Genomic DNA, 26,182 nt, shown 5'->3' with positions numbered 1-26,182 from the left:
TCTTAGGGTTTGGGCATTCTTGCTTGCTACTATATATAGCACCTCAGGTGTTTCCTGTGCCATCCAAGTTCAAACCCAACCCTCACTATTGGCACAATAGTTATTTATATTTGTTTCATTCCTCTATTAAACTATAAACTTCTTGGGGCTTATAGAACTAGAACTAGAACTCAAAAGATCTCAACGATCATCTGTTCCACTGGTGCCAAATACTTGTATGGCCCACAGTACTCACAAGTGGGGCTCAAATTTGATGAAAATGTAATTGGGAAATATTTAACAAAATATATGAAAAATAGAATAAAACATAGATAATGCTAATATGTGATTTTCTAAGTCAGTATGTACCTGCAGGGATCCTTATGTACCATTTAGTTGCTCCAGTTTTGGTTTGAGGTTAATCCTACTCTTTATTTTACAATTGGGGAAAATTTTCCACAAGAAGTTTAAGGGACTTACTTGAGCTCCCATAGGCAGCAAACATCTGAAGTCTTGACTCCAGGGCCAGACATCTCTCTCTCTGCAGTACTGGTACTATGATGTCTCCTCAGGGGTAGGGACTCTGTAGTCACTTTCTCAGCATTTTGTTTCCAGGACCTACATATTTTTCTGTAAAGCAGATGTTAAGACAGCATGCCCTTGAGAGCTCTAAAATTTAGTGCCTATGAATCCAACTGTTGTTGCTGCTTGTTCTTTGTTTTTAAGAGGGGATGATGTGTTGACTTGTGTGCGAACTGATTTAAGTGAGACAGAGTGGCATAAAGTTCTTAGCCTCACTTTGTCTTCCAGAATCATGGAAGTCCATGTTGTACTTGATCTTCATTTTCAAAGAGGACCATGACATCAGGGAAATGATGACATGACTTTCAGTTGACTTTGCTTTGAGTAAGGGAAGGCTGTGTTTTGTTTTCTTCTCCAGAGCCATCTGGGTCCAGTGCATCAGGACAATTGGAGATGGCCCAGGATGCAACGAGAGACCCTGGAGACCCTGGCCCTTTTAGGCTAAGGCCTTTTTGTGTTCTCACTTTGAGTGAGATAAGGCACATTCAGTGAATAGGCTTCTTTAAGAAGTGAGTCAAGGGATAGCCCCTTTAATTAAAAAAAAAAATCAAACTGGAAGGGGAAGATCCTCAGAGGTTCTGGTCAAAAAAGAAACTATTGATATTCACTCTGAGCCAGAAGGTCCATTAAGTGGTGCTTGGGCAGGACCTATTGTGGTCCAACATATGAACTCCAGAGTGAAATGGGTTTAAGGTTTGGTCTTTGAGAAAAGAGAAAGAAAGGAAGGAAGAAAAAAAGAAGGAAGGAAGGAAAGAAGGAAGGAAGGAAGGAAGAAGTCCAGTCAGTAAACCCCAAGTTAACTGGGCAGCTTCTGGCCACCAAAATTTACCTTCCTTTGGAGAGGAAAGAGAGAAGGACAGGATGAGCTGAGTTACCCAGCTGGCTGGGTCCTCCTTCAGGCAGCTTGGACTATGCACAGATTTTGTTTGCCCTTCATTTTTAAAGAGGACTTTGACATCAGGAAAATGATGACATGACTTGCAGTTGACTTTGATTTGAGTAAGAGAGGGCTGTGCAAGGTCACCAGCCTCACTTTCTTCTCCAGAACCGTCTAGGTCCCATGGCCAGATATTTCATGAGGACAACGGAGAAGGCCCTCCAAGTCTGATTTTTTTTTAAATTAAGGGATCATCCCTTGACTCACTTCTTAAAGAGGCCTATTTAACTGAATGGGCCTTACTCAAAGTGAGAACCTAAAAAAGCCTTAGCCTAAAAGGGCCAGTGTGTCTAGGTCTCCCATTACATAAAAGTCCGGTGGCAAGATAAAAGTCACAATGACTGGTAATGGTCCAGGATGAAATGGATGTCCTTAGCATGTTGAATGTCTGACCAAAGTCTAATGGCTCCACAGCATCTATTTCAGCCATCTTCATAGCGATTGTAAATAATTGTTCCCACCCACCCATTCTGCTGGAGGAAGTCTGCACATCCTTAGGGTAGACATCCCCCTATTTAAATGAGAAGTTTGAGGCCTGTCAGCTCTCAACCTGGCTTAGCCTATCTGCTGAAAGAGTGTAACTAGGATATAACTGATTCGCATGCTACAACTTCTTGGAGCCATGGGTGACAGTTGTGTGGCAGGTAGATTTACAAAACTGAATTGTAAACCTATGTCAGGCAAAGAACTCAGAGGCCTTACTTTCAGGTCTACATACTGAGAAAAATTCCCTTTCCTAAAGATCTAGATGGATGAGTGATAGACTTTTGAGAACTGGACCAGTGTAAATATAATATTTTAGTGAGCTTTTATAAAGCAAATATGTGAAAACTCTGATAACATTTTGTTTCCCAGTGTACTCTTATAAGAGTGGAAGGAGCGCCTGAGTAGGTACTGTATTAGAAGGTGGCTTAGGCTGCCAGGGCAGGGTCAGCCTACTTTAAGTATGCCTTCCCTCTACTGTCCCCTAGGATGCTTCCTGCAGTGCCTGTTCCAATCCCCAGGGGACTCTGGGAAATTCTGTTCCTCCACCACACCTTCCCTGCTCTTGTTGCCAGGGCAACTGGCCCAGACTTGTAACCACTAGCTGACTCCTTCCTCTGCAGCTATGGATGATAGTGCCTGCCCTCTCTCCTTGGGCTCTTCAGTGGCCTTGGCAGTGCTGGAGAAGCTCTTTGAAGTCGGTAAGGATTCTCTGGATTCTGGAGAAACATGGATGGAGGGTGGAAGAAAGGGGGAGGGAGAGCATGGAAAAGTTTTGTGTCCTCTCCCACCTTTATCCCTTAGAGATTAGATTAAAGAACTGGAAGGGACTTTAGAGGTCCTCTACTCCATCTCTCTCTCTCTCATTTTACAAAGAAGGAAATGGAAAGGGTGAACAACTTGCCCAAAGTCAGATAACAAATAAAGCACAGAGACAGTATTTGAACTCAGGGCCTTTTTGGTTCTAAGCCTATGGGATTCTTACCATATTACATCTGCTGCCTATTCTTCCAAGGCTCCTAAGTAAAGGTAGAAAGACCTTTCCATGTCCCCAGAACCATCCTGGGCCAGGGCTCTTTCCTGGGCCTTGCTTTCTTCTTCTTCCATACTATTTCAGTTGGTGATCTCATTAGTTCCCATCATGGTTCCCAATTCAGTTTCTCCAGATCTTTTAAAAAACCTGACTTTCTCACCCACTGTTAATTATCTCTCCCAAGCTGTGTCATCTGCAAATCTGACAAGCACATCATCTATGCCTTTATCCAAATCTTAAACAGCAGAGTGCCAAGCACAGACTTCTGGGGTCACTCTATTGGAGACTTCCTGTCAAATTGACATTTGCCCATCAACAACCACTCTTTGAGACCAACCATACAACCAATTCCAAATGCAATATTCATCTGATCTAAGAATTTAGTAACCATGTTAAAGAAGGAAAAAAGCTTAGTCTGGGGTAACCTGTTCTTGATGAAGTCACCATGCTGGTTTTGTGTAGTCACTGTTCTCTTCTGTAAGAAATTGAGTAACCACAACACTAAAGATTCAATCTAGAATTTTCCTAGCAATGCAATCAGCAAGTTCATTGCTGGTCCACTTGATATGAAATAACATAAAATTGTAGTGAGCTTAGCTGACATACTTAGGTGATTTTCTGCAGTGCTGTTCAGAAGCATGGGATAAGGTGCTGAGAAGGCAGATGGTGGAAATAACCCTGGGGCTGGCACATATAGGAAAAGCAGACTATCAGATACTCAAGATTGAAGGAACCATGAAAGATTGAACTGATCAATTATAGGGTCAAGAATGAAAGCAAGTAACTGAGACCATGGTAATAAATTGGGAAAAAGAGGGAGACTTTCCCTAGAGATCAAGGTAGAGATAAAAAGGAGGATAAGATGTATAAAATAGAGGGAGCTATTAGGTTGTAGCAGAGGAATTTCTGAGTTTGCAAGGTGGTTATTCATTTATGTGTTATAAAAATAAAAGTAGTTCAAGAAAAATAATTTAGTATTTAATATTTCTAGGTCAAACCCTCTGTTTAGAAGATATCTCTTTGTAAGTAAATACCAGTAGTCAAAATTTTGTTAGATTGCATGTAAAAATAATCTAAGGATTTTATTCTATTTTTTTGAAGAAAAATCTCTGAAAAATGAACAATTTCAATTCAATCAAGAAACTAAGACTCTTCTTGAGGACATTGCTGAAGCAGTTAAAAAACTGGTATTGTATAATCCATAAATGTTATTGACACAGATTTAAATATTCAAGTTCCTACTATAGACAAAACAACGTACTTATTAAGTACTGGGGTAGTTAAAAAGTTTAGATAAAGCACTACCTGTCTACATAAAATTTATAATCTATCAGGGGCACATGACACGTAAGTAAATATAAGAAAAAATTGTCATTAAGTATAATAGAGAGAGACAAGCGAAATGCATTGTGTTGGTCCCGAGAGGATAGTTTGTTACCAACTCGGTGGTTTAGGAAAGAAATTATGGAATGAATGGAATTTGAGTTGAGTTTTAAAGTATGTGTAAGTAGGATGAGGGTGAAGAGTTTGGGAACTGAATGTAGTTGAAACAAAATTTTTATAAGAGAATCTAAAATTCTTGAACATTGAAAATAAATTGATAAGGATTATACTACCTTAGTTTTGTAATTAGAAAAAAATTCATCAACTTCTTTATATACATTGCTTAGTACCAACCTACAATAACACTGTAATATCATCTGATATGCTTCACAAAAATCATTTCTACTCTGAAATACTGAAGCATATTATTTGCAAAATCTAGAAAAAATTTACTATCTATGTAAGTTGTAACTGAAAGCTACAGGATTTCTTCCACAAGTTTTATCCAGAAAAAAGTAGTCTCTTCCCTTTGTAGATTTACCTCCTCAAGATGCTTTGTATATAAAAACTGAAAAATATTCAAGTTTTTTTTGCAAAAAATCTAGTATGACACCATAGTGGAGCAAATTTACACACAAAGAATATATTTTGCTAGGCTGGAAACCATTCATGGCTTTGTGTATTTAATATTCCTTAAGAATTTGAAAAATTGTGGTTGGAGCCAAGATGGTGGAGTAAAAGCAGACTTGCCAGAGCTCTCCTCCCAAATCCAATCAAATAACTGTAAAAAATGATTAAGCAAATTATGGAGCTGAAGAACTCACAGAATGATAGAGTGAAGGAAATCTCCAGCCCAAGATAGTCTGAAAGATTGAAGGGAAGCATCTCTTACCCTGCTGGGAACAGAACACAGTTCAGTGTGGGTTGCGCAGGCATAGACATGACCTGAGCATGCCTAAGGGGGACTGAATCACTGGCATCTGTGGCAGTTTCCAAATTTCACAACCCCAAAACATTGAAGACAAATTAGAAGGTCAATGGAAGAAAACCTATCTGACCTGTGTGAGAGAGTAGAGTAGTCTGGCCCCAGGCTCAGAGCTAGAAAAGGGGAGGACAAATCTACAGCATGGGCAGTAGCAGCTGCTATTTCTGGAGCTCTAGACCCATAGATTGTGGGGGGATTGAGTGGCAGACAGTACACCCCCACTTCCATTGGAAGCAGAGAATTACCTTAACAAGCAGCTCAAAAATCAAGTAAATAGCTGGGGAAATGAGCAAAAAAATGGAAAAAGAATCAGACTATACAATCTTACTTTGCTCACAAGGAAGACCAAAATATGCAAACAGAAGAAGACAACAAAGTCAAAGTTTCTACATCCAAAGCCTCCAAGAAAAATATCGGTTGGTCATGGGAGAACTCAAAAAGGATTTTCAAAATCAAGTAAGAGGAGTAGAGGAAAAATTGGGAAGAGAAATGAGAGTGATACAAAAAAATCATGAAAAATTAGTTAGCTGCTTGCTAAAAGGGACCCCAAAAATGCTGGAGAAAATAACACTTTTAAAAACAGACTAACCCAAATAGCATAAGAGATTCAAAAGGCCAATGAGGAGAAGAATGCCTTAAAAAGCAAAACTGGCCAAATGGAAAAGGAGGTCCAAAAGCTCACTGAAGGACATAATTCCTTGAAGATTAGAATGGAGCAGATGGAAAATAATGACTTTACGAAAAATCAAGAAACTATAACATAAACCAAAGGAATGAAAAAATAGCAGACAATGTGAAATATCTCATTGGAAAAACGATCTGGAAAATAGATCCAAGAGAGACAATTTAAAAATTATTGGAGTACCTGAAAGCCATTATCAAAAAAACAGTCTACATATTATCTTTCAAGAAATTATCAAGGAAAAATGCCCTGACATTCTAGAACCAGAGGATGGAATAGATATTGAAAGAATCCACGGATGATCTCCTGAAAGAGATCCCAAAAGGAAAACTAGGAATATTGTAGCCAAATTCCAGAGCTCCCAGGTCAAGGAGAAAAAATTACAAGAGTCAGAATAAAGCAATTTTCATATTATGGAAACACAATCAGGATAACACAAGAGTTAGCAGTTTCTACATGAAGGGATCAAAGGATTAGGAATATGATATTCAAGAAGTCAAAGGAGCTAGGATTAAAACCAAGAATCACCTACCTAGCAAAAGTGAGTATAACACTTCAGGGAGGAAAATGGTAATTCAATGAAATAGTGGACTTTCAAGCATTCTTGATGAAAAGACTACAGTTAAATAGAAAATTTGACTTTCAAACACAAGAATCAAAAGAAGCATGAAAAGATAAACAGGAAAGAGAAATTATAAGGGACTTACTAAAGTTGAACTGTTTACATCCTACATGGAAAGATAACATTTGGAATTCTTGAGACTTTTCTCAGCATTAGGTAGTTGGAGGAATATTATATTACACTACATGGTGCAGGGTGAGTTGAATATGAAGGAATGATATCTAAAAACTAAAATTAAGGGGCGATAGAAGAATATATTGGGAGGAGAAAGGGAGAAATAGAATGGGGTAAGTTATCTCTCACATAAAAGAAGCAAGAAAAAGCTTTTTTAGTGCAGGGGAAGAGGGGGGAGGTGAGAGGGTAAAGGCAAACCTTACTCTCATTGGATTTGGCTTATGGAGGGAATAACATGCACTCTCAATTTGGTTTGAAAATGTATCTTACATTACAGGAAAGTAGGAGAGAAGTGAAGAAGGGGGTATGAAAGAAGGGAGAGTAGATGAGAGGAGGGGGTAATTAGGAGTAAACACTTTTGAGGAGGGACATCAAATAAAGCCTCTTAAATGGGTTCTGGCATGACAGAATCCACAAAAAGGCAGAGCAAAGCAATTACCAGTTTAATATTACTTAGAAGGACTTCAGTAAAGGTCTGTCTCACTTGGGTAAAAGGGAGTGAAACATAGTGCAAATGGTGTCCCAGCAAGCCAGTGGAAGTCTCTTAGTCACAGTACAGATCAGTAACTGAGGCACCTTGATCCTGGCTCAGCAGGCTAGTAGTACAGTAGACCAGCTGTGAGGCCTCCAGCTCCAGTGCAGAAGGCAAATTGCCAGCACTGGAACCCAAGTAAGAAAGGCATGACTAGGCCAGACCACCCCTGTGCAGTGAGCCAGTCATGAGCACCTGAAGCCCTGGGCAGAAAAAGAGTAATTAGATCCTTGGACCCCAAAACAAGAAACTTGGGACAGTGTCCCCTACACCCTAAGAACAGAGCTTAACTTTTTAAAATGAGCAAAAAAACAAAACAAAACAAAACCCTGAAAAGAGACCTGACCATAGAAAGCTACTATGGTGACAGAGAGAACCAAAACACAAACTCAGAATAGAACAACAGTGTCAAAATGCCTACATGTGATGCCTCAAAGGGGAATATGAATTGTCTCAAATGCAAAAAGTCCTCTTGAAAGAGTTCAAAAAGCATTTTAAAAATAAGTAAGAGAGGTAGAAGAAAAGTTGGGAAAAGAAATGAGAGTTATGCAGGAGTGTTATGAAAAAAGAGTCAACAATTTGGAATAGGAAGAACAAAAATTGATTGAAGAAAGCAAATTCTTAAAAGTAGTATTGGTCAAATGGGGGAAAACATCCACTGAGAAAGCAACTCCTTTAAAAGAAGAATTGGCCAAATGAAAAGGAGGTACAAAAGCTAACTGATGAAAATAATTCCTTAAAAAGTACAATTGGGGGGGCGGAGCCAAGATGGCGGAGTGAAAGCAACGACTCACCTAAGCTCCTGGAAAAACTCCTCTGGATATATCTGGGGGGAGAGTCTGACCAGACTTTGGAGGTGTAAAATCCAGTGGGTGACGGACTTTGACAGATTCGGAGCCCAGGCTGGACCGGAGGGTCCACGGGAGGGATCTGTTCCGCGGGGGTAAGACCCCAGTGCACAGCGCAGCGCGGTCAGCGCGGCAGGGTGGAGGGGACCAGAGGAGCCCGAGAGTGGCGGGCGAGACCAGCGGAGCAGGAGATAAGCCAGGCCGAGCTGGTGAGAGCCGCTGAGTGCCAGACATCAGCGCAGCAGTCCTTGAAATCTTCAGCCTGAAGACGGACTTCGGTGGGTCACTACTTGAACTTCCAGGAACTGGGATGGCAGAGTGATCAGTAAGTGCTCTCTCCTCCCCCCTGATGACCCTGAGGGAACCATAAAATTCTTCCCCAGATTAATCCTGGATCAGCGGGAACAGCAGAAGGGGGTGGGTGGTCTCATAACACCAGAGGCTGGAAAAGTGGCAAAGGGGGATTCTTCCTACTGTGGTGGAGGCGATCTGGAGGGACAGACGACCCAGGGCAGAGAAAATTCGTACTGAGACCCAGGCAAGCCTCAGAGCCGGGAGACGAGCCCCAGGAGGGGCGGGAACACGCGTTAGCTTCTAGGCATGCCCCAGCCCTCCAGGGGAAAAGGGAAGACAAAAGGGAAGCTGGGATTACCATCCCCTGACCTTGCCTTTGCCTCAAGTCAGCTGAGGAGATAGCCTGAGACCAGACCACACCTCCCACACACCTAACAAGCTAACCCCAGGGTTGATTGGGGAAACAAAAAACAAAAGCCTGCTTTTAGCCTAGACACACATCAGCTCAACTTAAAGATCTGTACCTTCTGACTGAAAGAACCAAAAGCTACAACACTCAGCCAACATCATGAATCGGAAAAAGCAGACGAAAAGTGAAAAAACCATAGAATCTTTCTATGGGGATAAGGACCAAAACACAAACACCAAAGAGGTTAGAGCTGAGACTGTACTTCCATCTGAAACCTCAGATGGGACTATGAATTTCTCGCAAGCACAACTAGATTACCTGGAACGTCTGAAGAAGGATATAAAAGAAAAACTGGCCAATGATTTTAAAACTATAAAAAAAGAATTCACTGATGAGAACATCACCCTGAAAAAGAAAATTGAAGAAATGGAAAAGGAAGTTCAAAAATTAACTGGAGAGAATAATTCCCTAAAAGGAAGAGCTAATCAAATGGAAAAGGAAACCCAAAACCTAATTGGGAAAATTGATCAGATGGAAAAGGAAACCCAAAACCTAACTGGGAAAATTGGTCGATTGGAAAAAGAAGTACAAAAATTAAATGGAGAAAATAGCTCCTTAAAGGGAAAAATTGGTCAGATGGAAAAGGAGATGGAAAAGCTAACTGAAGAAAACACTACGATGAAGATTAGAATTGGGCAAGTAGAAACTAATGACTCAATGAGGCAACAAGAATCAGTCAAACAAAATCTAAAGAATGAAAAGATAGAAGAAAATGTAAAATATTTAATTGGAAAAACAACTGACCTGGAAAATAGATCCAGGAGAGAAAATCTAAGAATTATTGGCCTGCCAGAAACCCATGATGAAGAAAAGAGTCTGGACAATATCTTCCAGGAAATCATCAAGGAAAACTGTCCAGAAGTACTAGACTCAGAGGGCAAAATAGTCATCGAAAGAATCCACCGTTCCCCTCCCGAAAGGGATCCCAAACTCAAAACCCCAAGAAATATAGTTGCCAAATTCCAGAGCTATCAAGTGAAGGAGAAAATACTACAAGCAGCCAGAAAGAAACAATTCAAATATCAAGGACACACAGTCAGGATCACACAGGACCTTGCAGCTTCTACATTAAAAGATCGAAAGAATTGGAACCCAATATTCCGTAAGGCAAAGGAGTTGGGACTTCAACCAAGGATCAACTACCCAGCAAAGTTCAGCATAACATTTCAGGCAAGGAGAAAGTCATTCAACGAAATAAGGGATTTCCAGAGCTTCCTGACCAAAACACCAGAACTCAATAGACAATTTGATCTTCAAATGCAGGTCTCCAGAGAATCATAAAAAGGTAAACAGAGGGGAAAAAACAAAAACAAAAACTTGCTACTCAATTAGGGCAAACTGTTTACCTCCCTATAAGGGAAGATGATACCTGTTAATCTTGAGAACTGTGCAGCTATTATGATAAAAGGGATATATGTAGAGGGAACGGGCATAAAGTAAATGATGTCATGTCAAAAATATGATTTAAGTATGAGAAGGGAATGTAATAGGAGGTGTGGAAAGGGGGAAGCAGAAAATGGCAAATTATATCACAGGAAGAAGTACAAAACTATAGTAGAGGGAAGGAGGGGAGGGAGATGAGCATTGTTTGAGAGGTACTCTCATCTGATTTGTTCAAAGGAGGGAACAATAATCTTAAGTAGATAAGCCTAACTAGCTCTACAGGTAGTAGGAGGGGAAGGGGGAAGAAAGGGGAGGGTGGCTAAAAGGGAGGAAAGAAGCAATAAGAGTAAAGGGAACTAAAAGGGAGGGGGGTCAAAAGAAGGAAGGGAAGGCTGCAGGAGGAGGGGGAGAAAAGTGAATACTATTGAGGAGGGGAAGGGAGACGGGAGAGCTAAAGGCACAAATGGTGGGAAAGAGGTTGGAGGGAAATACACAGATTGTAATCATAACTGTGAATGTGAATGGAATGAACTCTCCCATAAAACGGAGACGGATAGCAGAATGGATTAAAAGCCATAATCCAACAATATGCTGCTTACAAGAAACACATTTGAAACGGGGGGATACACATAGGATAAAGGTCAAAGGATGGAGCAGAATATATTGTGCTTCAGCTGATGTAAGAAAAGCAGGAGTAGCAATCCTAATCTCAGACAAAGCTAAAGCCAAAATAGATCTCATCAAAGGATGGAAATTATATCCTGCTAAAAGGCACCATAGACAATGAAGCAATATCATTACTAAACATGTATGCTCCAAGTGGTATAGCATCCAGATTCTTAGAGGAGAGGTTGGGGGAGTTGAAGGAAGAAATTGACAGCAAAACTATACTAGTGGGGGACCTCAGCCTCCCCCTCTCTGAACTTGATAAATCTAATTTCAAAATAAGTAAGAAAGAGGTTAAGGAGGTAAATAAAACTCTGGATAAGGTAGATATGATAAATGTCTGGAGAAAATTGAATGGGAATAGAAAAGAATATACCTTTTTCTCAGCGGTACATGGAACATTTACAAAAATTGACCATGTACTAGGACATAAAAATCTCACAATCCAGTGCAGAAAGGTAGAGATAATCAATGCATCCTTTTCAGATCATAATGCATTAAAAATTACATGTAATAAAAGGCCATGGAAAGAGAAACCAAAAATCAATTGGAAACTAAATAATCTAATTCTAAAGAAGGGTTGGGTTAAAGAAGAAATCATAGAAACAATCAACAATTTCATTCGAGAGAATGACAATAGTGAGACAACATACCAAAACTTATGGGATACTGCAAAAGCAGTTATTAGGGGAAGTTTTATATCTCTGAATGCTTACATAAATAAAATAGAGAAAGAGGAGATCAATGACTTAGGCTTGCAGTTGAAAAAGCTAGAAAAAGAACAAATTGAAAATCCCCAAGTAAATACCAAATTAGAAATACTGAAAACCAAAGGAGAGATTAATAAAATTGAAATTAAGAAAACTATTGAATTTAATAAATAAAACCAATAGTTGGTTTTATGAAAAAACTAATAAAATTGATAAACCTTTGGTCAATCTGATTAAAAAAAAGAAAGAAAAAAACCAAATTACTAATATTAAAAATGAAAGGGGTGAACTCACCTCCAATGAGGAGGAAATTAAAACAATAATTAGAAACTACTTTGCCCAACTTTATGCCCACAAATTCGATAATCTAAATGAGATGGATGAATATTTTAAAAAATACAAATTGCCCAGATTAACAGAAGAGGAAGTTGATTACTTAAACAACCCCATCTCAGAAAAAGAAATTGAACAAGCCATCAATGAACTCCCTAGGAAAAAATCTCCAGGGCCAGATGGATTCACAAGTGAATTCTATCAAACATTTAAAGAACAGTTAATTCCAATACTACATACACTATTCTTGAAAATTGGGGAAGAAGGAGTCCTCCCAAATTCTTTCTATGATACAAATATGGTTTTGATACCCAAACCAGGAAGAGACAAAACAGAGAAAGAAAATTATAGACCAATTTCCCTAATGAATATAGATGCAAAAATTTTAAATAAGATTCTAGCAAAACGAATACAGCATCTTATCATGAGATTAATACATTATGATCAGGTAGGATTCATACCAGGACTACAGGGCTGGTTCAATATTAGGAAAACTATTAGCATTATCAATCACATCAACAACAAAGCTAACAAAAACCACATGATTATCTCAATAGATGCAGAAAAAGCTTTTGACAAAATACAACATCCATTCCTACTAAAAACATTGGAGAATGTAGGAATAAAGGGAACTTTCCATAAAATAATAAGCAGTATCTATCTAAAACCTTCAGCAAGCATTATATGCAATGGGGATAAGCTAGATGCATTCCCAATAAGATCAGGGGTGAAACAAGGTTGTCCATTATCACCACTATTATTTAATATGGTACTAGAAATGTTAGCTGTAGCAATTAGACAAGATAAAGATATCCAAGGAATTAAAATAGCCAAAGAAGAAACTAAGTTATCACTCTTTGCAGATGATATGATGATTTACCTAGAGAATCCCAGAGATTCAGGTAAAAAATTACTAGAATTAATAAACAACTTTGGCAAAGTTGCAGGGTACAAAATAAACCCACACAAATCTTCTGCATTCCTATATATTAGCAACAAAGTCCAACAGCAAGAGATAGAAAGAGAAATCCCATTTAAAGTTAGGGTAGACAGTATAAAATACTTAGGAGTCCACCTGCCAAAACAAACCCAGGGATTATATGAACACAATTACAAGACACTTTTTGCACAAATAAAGTCAGATTTAAGTAAGTGGAAAAACATTAGTTGCTCATGGGTAGGCCGGGCTAATATAATAAAAATGACAATTCTACCCAAATTAATATACTTATTTAGTGCCATACCAATTAAACTATCAGACAATTACTTTCTAGAGCTGGACAAAATAATATCAAAATTCATTTGGAAAAACAAAAGGTCCAGAATATCAAAGGGACTAATGAAAAGAAATGCTTGGGAAGGTGGCCTAGCGCTACCAGACCTCAAACTGTACTATAAAGCAGCAATTATCAAAACCACTTGGTATTGGCTAAGAAACAGAGAGGTAGACAAGTGGAATATACTTGGCACTCAAGATGCAGTAGGCAAGGAATATAGCAACCTTCTGTTTGATAAACCCAAGGACCCCAGCTTCTGGGATAAGAACTCATTGTTTGACAAAAATTGCTGGGAAAACTGGATAACAGTGTGGTGGAAATTAGGCATAGACCCATACCTGACACCATACACAAGAATAAAGTCCAAATGGGTACATGATTTAGGTATAAAGATTGATACCATGAATAAACTGGAGAAGCAAGGAATAGTGTATTTATCAGATCTATGGAGAAGGGAAGAATTCTTTACTAAAGGAGAGATAGAATGCATTATGAAATGCAAAATGGATAACTTTGATTACATTAAACTGAGAAGTTTTTGCACAACCAAACCCAATGCAACCAAAATCCGGAGGGATGTAGTAAATTGGGAAAGAATTTTTACAGCTAAGCTCGGGGATAAAGGCCTCATTTCTAGAATATATAGAGAACTGATCCAAATGTACAATCATACAAGTCATTCCCCAATTGATAAATGGTCAAAGGATATGAACAGGCAATTTTCAGAGGAAGAAATTAAAGCTATCTATAATCATATGAAAAAATGCTCTAAATCACTATTGGTTAGAGAGATGCAAATCAAAACAACTCTGAGGTACCACATCACACCTATAAGATTGGCAAACATGACAGAACAAGAAAATGATAAATGCTGGAGAGGATGTGGGAAAGTTGGAACACTAATTCATTGTTGGTGGAGCTGTGAGTGCATCCAACCATTCTGGAGAGCAATTTGGAACTATGCCCAAAGGGCTACAAAAATGTGCATACCCTTTGACCCAGCAATATCGCTACTAGGACTATATCCCCAAGAGATCATAAAAATGGGAAAGGGTCCCACATGTACAAAAATATTTATAGCAGCACTCTATGTAGTTGCCAAAAACTGGAAGTCAAGGGGATGTCCATCAATTGGGGAATGGCTGAATAAATTATGGTATATGAGTGTAATGGAGTACTATTGTGCCATAAGAAATGATGAACAAGAAGACTTCAGAGAGGCCTGGAAGGACTTATATGACCTGATGCTGAGTGAAAGGAGCAGAACCAGGAGAACTTTATGCACAGCAACAACCACAGTGTGTGAGAGTTTTTTCTGGTAGACTTAGATTTTTGTAATAACACAAGAACTTCTTACCAAAAAAAAAAAATCCCAATGGAGGATCTCAAGGCAAAATGCCTGCCACACTCAGAGAGAGAAATATGGAAGTCACTCACATATTGTAGCAGATCATGTTTGTGTATGTGTATGTGTTTGTGTATCATGTTCTGATTCATTTATCTTAGTCTGACTACATAGCATGACTATAGTGAAAATATACTCAATAGGAAAGTATATGACTACATAGCATGACTATAGTGAAAATATACTCAATAGGAAAGTATATGTAGAATCTATACAGAATTGTATGCAGTTGTGGGGAGGGAGGGGGGATAAAATCACAATTGTATGGCAGTGATTGTTAAACATTACAAAAAAAAAAAAAGAAAAAAAAAGTACAATTGGGCAAGTGGAAGCTAATGACTCTATGAGACTTCAAAAATTAGTCAAACAAAATCAAAAGGATAAAAAACAATAGAAGAAAATGTAAAATCCCTAACTGGAAATACAATTGACCTCAAAAATAGATCCAGAAAAGATAAATTAAGAGGTACTGGACTACAGAAAGCCATGATCAAAAAAGAACCTGGACAGCATCTTTCAAGAAATTATCAAGGAAAATTGCCTTGATTTCCTAGAACCAGAAGGTAAAGTAGTCATTGAAAGAATTCACTGATTACCTGAAAGACATCCCAAAATGAAATTTCCAAGTAATATTGCAACCAAATTCCAGAATTGTCAGGTCAAGGAGAAAATATCACAACTGCCAGAAAGAAGCAATTTAAGTATCAAGGAGTCACAGTCATTACTACACAGGACTTAGCAGCTTCCACATTAAAGTATCAGAGAGCTTAGAATGTGATACTCCATAAGGCTAAGTATCTTAGATTATAACCAAGAATCAATTTCCCAGCAAATTTGAGCTTAATCTTTCAGGGAAAAAGGCAGGGACTTTGAAACTTTCCTGATGAAAAGATCAGAGTTGAACAGAAAATTTGATCTTCAAATAGAGGACTCAAGAGAGTACTCCTTTTAAAGCCCTTTTGATTATATCTGTAAGACTATCTCGTATCACTCTCTCTGGACCTCACTTATTCTATTTCTTTTTTTATATTGTGATATTAAAGTCAACTTATACTCACACCCTCTTTCTATGGATATTCCTTCTAACTGCCATGATAGAGATGTAGTTCTCAAGAGTTACAAGTATCATCTTCATATGTAGTAATGTAAACTGTTTAATCTTATTGAATAACATTTTTTTCTTTCCTGTTTACCTAAGTATGGCCATGATGGCCACCAAGATTTATTAACAGGATTCTCAGGACAGGATTCCTGAAAGTAAACTCAAGCATCATACTGTTGTGTGTTCCTTTCAGAGTTCATCTGGGCCCAGTCAAGTGACACACTGGTTCTGAGTCTCCACAATTCCTCACACAATAGGATCTTATATAATCAATCTCACATACAAAGTAAAACCTGTAGCATTGTTCTTGATGGCATTATATGCTAAATGCTAATTCCTTTGGACTTTTGCTCAGACTTAAGAATTTCCAGCACTCAGTAACTCACAGTTTAAATGCTGATTAAAGACCTCCTTGAGGCTGGTAAGGAATAATTCTAGATTTCTTTGTTCCTTCCAAAGTTGGCATCATCTTATATAATTTGGTCTCAAATCTCAACATTAATGGCAACTGTGGAAGCCTTTGAAGAGAAAAGAAGTACTTCTTCCACAATACTTTGGCTACTGTGGAAGTTATCTGGCTCCTGGTTAGGTAAACTTGTGCATAAAAAGTGAAATGGTCTCTCACTACTATGACATTACTTATGTTCTTCACTTCCAAAGATATGTCTTAACATACCAGCTCCAAAGGCTTTCAAGTGCTTGTGATTTCTAAATAAACTATGCCATAAAGAGGATGAACTATAGATCCAAAAGCTAGGATGTAAATTTGAACCAAAAATCTGTCACTGAGATTCAATGAAATGACACTACTGACATGGAATATAGCTCTGACAGAGTGTAATTTGTTCAAAGGAATCATATTAGGTAAAAGTGGAAGGGGGAAGTAGCACTGTATATTAACATGTATGTTTATGCAAGAAAATCCAGGAGTCATGGGAGAAACATGATGGAGAATGTTGGATGAAGATCAATGGAGGCAGATCAGGAGCAGTGTGTGTGTCTTGTCTAATACCCATGTAGCCCCTAGATGGAGTTGTCTGGTGAGGTTTGGCTATATAAGACCAAAAATCATAGATACTTGCTCTTTGGAGCTTTAGGAATATAGGTATTACTAGCTAGATCAGGACATACCTAGTTTCCTCCCACCAGATAATTCCACCCTTGATCCCCTATGAGAGCACGTGATTTGGGGGGGTGGGGGAAGGAGTGAGTGACCCCAAAGCCCCAACCTTATTCCAGACAGCAAAAATAGTACTCTGATTTTAATTTAGGGAATGAGGAAGTAGGGGAGAGTAAATATCCATATTAAAGTTATTTCTGCCTCTTAACTTCATAAAAAGTCATGAATCAAAATCATTTAAATTCTTTCTACTTTCCTCAAAACTTTTGGTTAGGAAAAGTCTTAGCAAAAGTTAGTCACTGCTATCCTTCATTGCACTCATCCCTGCATTTAGATGAGTCAAAGGGCACATGTGATTGAGAATAGTTTATAGGAGACTAAGTCAGCAAACACAAATAAAGAAATAGAAAAAGTCTTGGAGAAAGCACCTATCCCCTTACTACTGACACTAGAGAAATGAGAAAGGAAAGGTAAACCTTTCATAGTTCTCAAAGGGACTGTTATAGCAAGCAGTATTGGTCTGATGCAGCCATTCCATTCTCCTACCCCAATTGTTTCTTCCTGATTAGTAGCTCAGCCAGTGGAACCAAGCTTATAACAGTCAGACTGCTTGTCTCAGAAGTTAGCAACATGTTCAATAATACTTTTCCCTTCCTCTCTGCGATCATCATTGTGCCCCTGAACTTATTACTGCTAGCCCTCTACCCTTGGCCACTGTCAAGTGCTCTCTCTTTTCCTTCAGTCTAGTTAAAAACTCGATGGAGGCTAGGTCCTCTGTTTCAGAGCTTGCAATATTCTTAATGTCTCTTACCTATCAAATAAGAGAAAGGAATTAAAGATATAACCATATGTAAAGAAGAGATAGAACTAACCGTATTTGATGTTGGTATGATGGTTTATTTGGAAAATCTTACAGAATCAGCAAAAATACTGAGACAATAGCCTCAGCAAAGTTGAAGACCATAAGATAAGTATATGAAAAAAGTAGACATCAAAAAGCATATTGATTAATGCGGTATTTATAAAATAGATTGGGAGAACTTCCCCAATTTTTCTGTACTCTTTTGGGAGCATGTCAAATAAAAATTCCAAACTTAGATCTCTGAAAACATTTGTGGAGCATTGTTGTTCTGCCCTGTTCTAATTCTTGTTGTTTTAGCTTCTCAAACATTACATAAATTTTCAGGAATGTATGAGGAAAACCACAATTGATCTTCTAGAAATTGAAAGCATAGAAATCAGCAGGCTGCGTTTTATACTATGGCGTCTTCCAGGAAACATTGCCAGGGAAATAGAAGGTATTTTTGATGGAAAAAAATATTTCAAATGTAAAAAATTAAAAATATTTTGTAAAAAAAATTTTGTTCATGTTTTGAAATAAATTTTCAATGCTTTTGCTCTTTCTGAAATTTAATTCAATTTAACAAACATTTATTGAGCTCCTACTATATATTAGGTGCTTGGGTTGTGGAAAAACACATGAATAAAAATCAGTACTTGATCTCAAGGAACTTATCTTCCACTGAGTGATAAAATATGTAAATAGATAAGCAAAGAAGGATAATTTAATTTGAGGTTGGAAGGAGCACTAACAATTAGAGAGCTCAGAGAAAGCTTCCTAGAGAAGAAGACAGTCAAGCTGAGTCTTTAAAGAAGTTAAGGAAGGAAACAAGCATTTATTAAGCACCATGTGTCATGCAGTATGTTAAGCACTTTACAAATATCTTATTTGATCCTCACAACAATCCTGGATGTAGGTGTGAATATTATCCCCATTTTATAGTTGAAGAAATTGAAGTTAAGTGACTTACCCAAGGTCACACAGCTAATAAGTTTCTGAGGTTAGACTTGAACTCAGACCTCCCTGAGTCCAGGTCCATACTCTATCCACTGCACTATCTCTAGGCAGAGGTGAAGGAGCGCATTCTATAGAGAGAGGAAAATTTGTATAAAGGCATCACTGAATTTAAGGGGGGAAGCAAGTATGTCACGTTGACTGGAATACAAAGTATATGAAGGGGAGTATTGTGAATAACCCTAGAAAGTTAGGTGAGGCACAAATTAGAAAGGGGCTTGAAATCAAATTGAGGTGTTGGGATTTTTTCCACTAAAAATTCTTGCTCAAGAAAGGGACAATCATTAGATCTATGCATTAGGAAGATTATTTTTACAAATGTGAAATATTTATAAATGTTATTACTTATTTTTAAGATGCTGTGTTTGCTGCCCGCAAATCAAATACAGATGAGATAAGTCAATTACATATTGCAATTGAAAAGGTCAAATATGAAATTGAACTACTGAATGGACAACTAAACACTCTGGAAAAAAAGAATTTTGATTTGCGGTAAATATTTATTATTTTTGCAATTGCTTCTCTAAAAATTTATTAAAATTTAATGATTGGGGCAAATAATACTTATTCTCTGCAATTAGCTACAGGTTTTTTCAAGCCTTGTTTATATAACCTAAGCAAATTACTCATGTGTTATAAGTTCCTGATTCAGGGCCATATCTTTTTAAACTAATTTTTTTTACACTACATAGCTCAACTTTTTGTTGATGACAAATGCTTCAGATGATGTTAAAATAGTCCTTTTGGTGACAAATTTCTTATTTATAATGACAAAAGATTCCAAGAAGAGAGTTCTAAAGGAAAATACACTTATTAAATAGAAGAAATAATAGCAATTAGTGAACTGCAACAACCAATGAGCATAATATGAAAAACATAAATATGTGCAAATAAGAAAATACATATTTGAATAAGGTACTAAAGAAATTAAATTAAATAAATAGATAAAACCTTGTATGGGAAGAGTAGAGGATATGCAAGAAACCATCATAAAAATTGTTCAAAGAATCAATTGATCAAGAATTTATTAAGCACCCACTACACACTAGGCTCAGGTGATACAAATACCAAGAATCAAACTATTTCTGAATTTACATTCTAATGGTAAGATGATATAAATGAATGTATAGATGGGACAGCATTTATTGTGTACTATATAACAGAAAATTATAAATTTTAAGGAACCCTCCACCTCCTTGCTTGCCAGGCAGTGAGGGTTGTAAGAGGGACTAAGAATAATAAAAGTACTGATGGTAAATGAACTGGACACCCAGAGGTCACAGAAAAAGTGACAGCTAAAGTTGAGAACTTGGGGAAAGAGAATGTAACCCACTATTCAGATGTATATAAAAAGCGTGGAATTGATCTGGGATGTTAGAAGGGTAAGATCTCACATTGGCTCCTTTCTGCCAGACCCTATAATCCCTTAGCACCAGGTTTCTTACAGATTGGGATTGTGAGTGATAATAATTTAAGCTGGGAGTTTAACTGAAAAGGCTGCCAAGAGTTGAATGGGAAGTGAGGGTGGTGGTGATAGTGGTGGTGGTGGTGGTGGTGGTCATGGCGGTAAGTTCATTATATCCACTCAATGGAGAGATAGCATTCAAAGTTTCCTCAAGGAGCCTTTGAAGTTATAATATTATTTTTCGTTGTTGCCTAGCCTAGACCATCACTGAAGGAAGACATTCCTTTTATTCCTTCCTAGTTGTTTCCCCATTTCACGTCCCACGGAGTGATTCTGACACTCTTCTCTCTTAAATTTTACTACACCTTCCCCATCCGCTCAGCTGAAGACCTCATCTCTTATTCTACTGAGAAAATGGTGACCATTTATTGTAAGCCAACTCTTCTCTCTTTCTCTTCATCACAAAACCCTGTAATATCATTTTCCTCCCTTACCTCTTTTTCCTCAGTCTATAATATGGGATGGTCTTTCTCATTGTTAAGGTCAACCTCTCTACCTATGCCTTCGGTCTCATCCTTTCACACCTTTTCTAGCATAATATCACTCAGTCATCCCCTCTCTCTTAAATCTCTGATTTTTCCCTATCTGCTAGTTCCTTTCCTACTAACTTCAAAATGCCCATCTTTCCCCATCCTTAAAAAAAAAATCCTCACTAAACTCTATCAACTCACATCTCCTATCTTACTTTCCTTTCTTGGACAAATTGGTAGACAAAAAAAAAAAAAACAAAACTGTCTCTATGTACTGCCTCTACTTGTTCTTTCGTAGCTTTTGCTCCCTTTGTAAATATGACTTCCAACCTCATAATACGGATGAAACTGTTCTCTCCATTAACAACGACCCCTTAATCGCCAAGTCTCATGTCTATTCTCAGTTTTCATCCTGCTTCATCTCTCTGATGCATTTTTGGCATTATTTTATTTTTGCCCTTTTTATTTTGAGTCTTCAATTAACAAATTTTTAAAATTATTTGGCCCTTTCCACAACCCCCTCCCAATTAAGCAAATAAAAACAACCCCCCACCAAAAGCAAAGCCGTCTGTACGTAGCTATTTAGTCTGACCAATTAATTTCCACATTAGCTATGTCCAAAAATGTATTGTCCTTTCTATGTTTTAAGTTCATCCCCTCTCTGTCAATAAGTGAGTGGTATGTTTTGTATTTCCTTTGGGCTTGTGGTTGTGGCTAGTGTAATGAACATATTCTTGTTATGTATCTCTGTTAGTAGTTATAAATGTATATAAAGTTATATATGTGTGCATATATAGTTATATAGTAATATAGATGTGTTTAGTTATATATGTACCTAGTCATATACTTATATATATAGGTATGTATAGCTATCATACATACATGATTATAGATGTATGTGTATATATATATATATATGTGTGTGTGTCTGTGTGTGTGAATGTAGTTGTATAGTTATGTAGATCAGGGCTTCTTAATTTTCTTTCACTCATGACCTCTTTTCATCTGAGAAATTTTTATATATATGTATATTTTTACATACAAGTATATAAAATAGATATACATGTATATAAAACAGGTATATAAGTCAAACATTTACTGATAATAAATCATAAAGAAATTGATTTTGAAACATTTATTATACACATGATTTTAACATTTGTTAAAATGAAAATAAATTAGCATAATAATGAGATGGATGTGCTTGTTTATTTTTACATAAAGAATTAAATCTTAGTGGAATATTTGATATTGATATTTTGGTCTGTTCATTCAGAAACCTTCCACTGCTGCAAAATTTTCATGACCCCTCCCCACATTCAGTTACATGACCCCATATGGGGTCATCACCCACAGTTTAAGAAACATTGAAGAGATAATCACGCATCTAGTTATATACGTACACACAAAAGTTTATATAGTTATGTATGTTTTTAACATGACTTGAAGTTTACCATACTGCTAGGGTAGATTTCAAGGCAGTCATGAGGGAAACTGGTGAAAGATACTTGGAACCAAATTACTATTAACTACCAGCAACTGCCAAAAACCAGGAACTTCAATGTTGAATTACACAGTTCCACTATGAATATTTGTTCTATAGAGGCTGAAGCAAACCAAAAGAGTAAATAGTGACTTCTCTCCTGTCCAGCAAAGAGACTGGGCCCTGTGGTAGTATGTTTACCATTTGTAGGACAAAAGACTGGACATTAAATTATTGATGAATGACTCTTTGGAAAGAGTTGCAAAAGACTTGACTGAGAATGTGACATGTTCTGTGTGGAGCAGCCAGATGTATTCACTATTATGTACCCTCTCCTGCCACTTCCTATTTCAGTAGTCAAAAATGTATTCTTTAAGAAGATATCTGCTAAGGTGATTTCAGAAAATCTGAAATTACTTACATGAACTGATACTAAGTGAAGTGAGCAGAACCAGAACATTGTACATGGTAACAGCAATATTGTATAACGAAGAACTGTGAATGACTTAGCTATTCTTAGAAATACAATGATGCAAGACAGTCCCAAAGGACTCAAGATGAAAAATGCTATTAGCCCCCAGAGAAAGAACTAATTTTGTCTAAATATAGACTGAAACATTCTATTTTTCTCTTCCTTCCTTCCTTCTTTTCTTCCTTCTTTCCTCCCTTCTTTTCTTGCTTCTTTTTTTAAAAATAGATTTATTTATTTTTAGATTTCAACATTCATTTCCACAAAATTTTGAATTCCGATTTTTCTCCCCATCTCTCCCCTTCTCCCATAACATCTTGCATTCTGATTACCCCTTCCCTCAATGTGCCCTCCCTTCTATCACACCTCACCCTTCCCTTATCCCCATCTTCTCTCTTTTCCTGTAGGGCAAGATATATTTCTATACCCCATTACCTGTATTTCTTATTTCCCAGTTATATGCAACCACAATTCTCAACATTCATTTCTAATACTTTGAATTCCAACTTCTCTCCCTCCCTCCTTCTCCACCCATCCCTACTGAGAAGGCAAGCAGTTCAATACAGGCTATATATGTGTTGTTTTGCAAAAGACTTTCATAACAGTCATATTGTGTAAGACTCACTATATTGCCCCCCCTATCCTACACTGTCCCCCCATTTTTTTCTATTCTCTCATTTGACCTTGTCCCTTCCCAAAAGTGTTTACTTCTAGTCACTCCTTTCTCCCATTTGCCCTCTCTTCTATCATCCTCCTCACCTTCTCTCATCTTCACTTGTCCCCTTCTCCTCTACTTTCCTGTAGTGTAAGATAGATTTTCATACCAAATTTGGTGAGCATATTATTCACTCTTTAAGCCATATGTAAAGAGAGCAAGCTTCAGTCTTCCTCTCTCACTTCCTCCCTTTTCTCCTCTATTGAACAAGATTTTTCTTATCTCTTTTATGAGTGATAGTCTGCCCCATTCCATTTCTCCATTTCTCCTCCCAATATTTTCCTCTCACCCCTTAATTTAATTTTATTTTTTTATGGATATCATCTCTTCTGATTCAACTCAATCTTTACTCTGTCTATGTGTGTGTGTGTGGGGGGGGGGGTGTATAATCCCCCCACCTACCCAAATACTGAGAAAAGTCTCAAGAGTTACAAATATGATCTTCACATGTACAAATATAAACAATTCAGCTTTAGAAAGTCCTTTATGATTTCTCTCTCCTGTTTACCTTTTCATGCTTCTCTTGATTCTTGTGTTGGAAAGTCAAATTTTCTATTCAGTGTTAGTTTTTTCATCATAAATGCTTGAAAGTCCTCTATATCACTGAATGACCATTTTTACCCATGAAGTATTATACTCAGTTTTTCTGGGTAAGTGATTCTTGGTTTTAATCCCAGTTCCTTTGATTTCTGGAATATTCTATTCCAAGCCCTTCCATCCCTTAATGTAGAAGCTGCCAAATCCTATTTTATCCTGATTGTATTTCCATAATACTTGAATTGTTTCTTTCTAGCTGTTTGCAATATTTTCTCCTTGACCTGTGAACTCTGAAATTTGGCCATAATTTTCCTAGGCGTTTCTCTTTTTGGGTTTCTTTCAGGAGGTAATCAGTGGATTCTTTCAGTATTTGTTTTGCCCTCTGATTCTAGAATGTCAGGGCAGTTTTTCTTGATAATTTCATGAAAGATGATGTCTAGGCTCTTTTTTTTGATCATGGCTTTCAGGTAGTCCCGTAATTTTTTAATTGTCTCTCTTGGATCTATTTTCCAGGTCAGTTGTTTTTCCAATGAGACATTTCACATTATCTTCTGTTTTTTCAATCTTTTGGTTTTGTTTCGTAACTTCTTGGTTTATCTCATAGTCATTAGCTTCCCTGAACTCCATTCTCTCTTTCAAAGGACCATACTTCCTTTGTTGCTTGTGAGTTGAGGGATCTGGGACCCTCCCTGCTGGAGATTCTGCCCCAGAGGCCTGTTCTGGTCTTGTTCCTCCCCGTGCTGTGTGGCCAGGGCTGGGCTCTGCTCCACTCAGCATCCTATGGGATAGACCTTTCCTGTCAGCCTTCCAGGTTACCTTTGGCTAGAAATCTCTTTCACTCTGTTGTTCTGTGGTTCTGCTCCTCTAGAATTTGTTGAGAGTCAATTTTTACAGGTATTTTGTGGGCTGTGGGGGAAGCGCTAGAGTATATGTGTGTTTCTGCTCCACCATCTTGGCTCCACCCCCTCTCTCGTCTTTCCTTCCATCTTTTCTTCTTTCACTTCCTTCATTTCTTTCTTGAATTTGGAACTCAAAACTTAATAAAAAATGAATACCAAAAAATTGTTTTCACATGGAATTGAGGAAAAATAAAATATTATTTAAAAAAGATCTCTGCTAAGTGAATAATAGTGTACAACATGTCTATGATGTTTGTTATACAAATTGTTATAGAACTATACTATTCTTTATAATGATATCACTGCATTTTGTAGGGTAATGAATGTCACTGTGGTTTCTGGTATTGGTGATTTGAGTGGAATGGAATTTTATTGTTGTTTTAATATAGAATCCAAAATTGGGAAAGAAGGGAGATAATTGTAAATTCTATCCTAAGAATTTTAAAATGATACTTTAACAACCTGTGGTTCCCAATACTCTTATTGCTCTAAGACTACTGTTGTCCATTTGATACAACTTGCTTAGATCTATATTGTAGATATACATATATGTAGATACACACATATGTATGTATGTGTATATGTATGTATAATATCCTTTACAGCTAAGAGAAGTGAGTAATTTTTCATTGTATACTTTTTGGATAAAGTCTACACTAAAGTTCCACTCTAGAATGTAAAAGGCCTAGAAAGATAAAATTAGAGTTGTGAACTGATCCAAACATTCTGGAGAATGATTTGGAACTCAAAGGACTACAAAACTGTGCATACCGTTTGACCCAACAAGACCACTACTAGATCTATATCCCAAAGAGATCTAAGGAGAAAAAAACAACCTATTTGTACAAAAATATTTACAGCAGCTTTTTGAGGGGATGTCCATTAATTGGGGAATGGCTGAACAAGATGTGGTATATGATTGTGATGGAATACTATTGTGCTATAAGAAATGATGAGCAAGATAGTTTCAGAAAATCCTGAAAAGACTTATATGAACTGATACAAAGTAAAGTGAGCAGTATTAGTATATGTAGTAACAACAACATTGTAGCAATGATCAATGGTGGAAGAATTAACTATTCTGATCAATAAAATGATCCAAGACAATTCCAAATGACTCATGTTGAAAATGCTTTTCATTTCCAGAGAGAGAACTGATGAACTCTGAGTGCAGATTGAAGCATATTTTTTTACTTTCTTTATGTTTCTTGATTTTTCTTAGTGTTTTCTTGCAACGTGGTTGATGTGGATACATGTTTTCTATGACTTTACATATATAGCTGATATATTTATCAATGGGTAGGAGAGGGGCAGGAGGAAAGGAGATAATTTGTAACTCAAAATTTTGAA

General features: G+C 37.3%; 1 protein-coding gene across 3 annotated transcripts in view; it reads left to right on the top strand.

Annotated features, from left to right (window-relative positions):
* Positions 1 to 2,548: 2,548 nt before the first annotated feature.
* The window catches only part of CCDC175 (coiled-coil domain containing 175), a 118,737-nt gene continuing 95,103 nt past the window's right edge, over positions 2,549 to 26,182 (top strand). For 2 of the 3 annotated variants that reach the window (XM_072629348.1, XM_072629347.1), the window contains exons 1-4: positions 2,549 to 2,682; positions 4,116 to 4,201; positions 18,099 to 18,237; positions 19,151 to 19,286. In XM_072629348.1, coding sequence (XP_072485449.1) covers positions 2,607 to 2,682; positions 4,116 to 4,201; positions 18,099 to 18,237; positions 19,151 to 19,286 — 437 coding nt within the window. In that variant the 5' untranslated portion in view covers positions 2,549 to 2,606. The remainder of the gene's footprint in view (positions 2,683 to 4,115; positions 4,202 to 18,098; positions 18,238 to 19,150; positions 19,287 to 26,182) is intronic. The other variant, XM_072629349.1, reaches the window with a different exon arrangement.

The sequence above is a fragment of the Notamacropus eugenii genome, chromosome 1 (assembly GCF_028372415.1).
Source record: "Notamacropus eugenii isolate mMacEug1 chromosome 1, mMacEug1.pri_v2, whole genome shotgun sequence".
NCBI classification, from domain to species: domain Eukaryota; kingdom Metazoa; phylum Chordata; class Mammalia; order Diprotodontia; family Macropodidae; genus Notamacropus; species Notamacropus eugenii.
The sequence above is the reverse complement of the archived record's forward strand: the minus strand, read 5'-3'. Positions and strand labels throughout refer to the sequence as shown.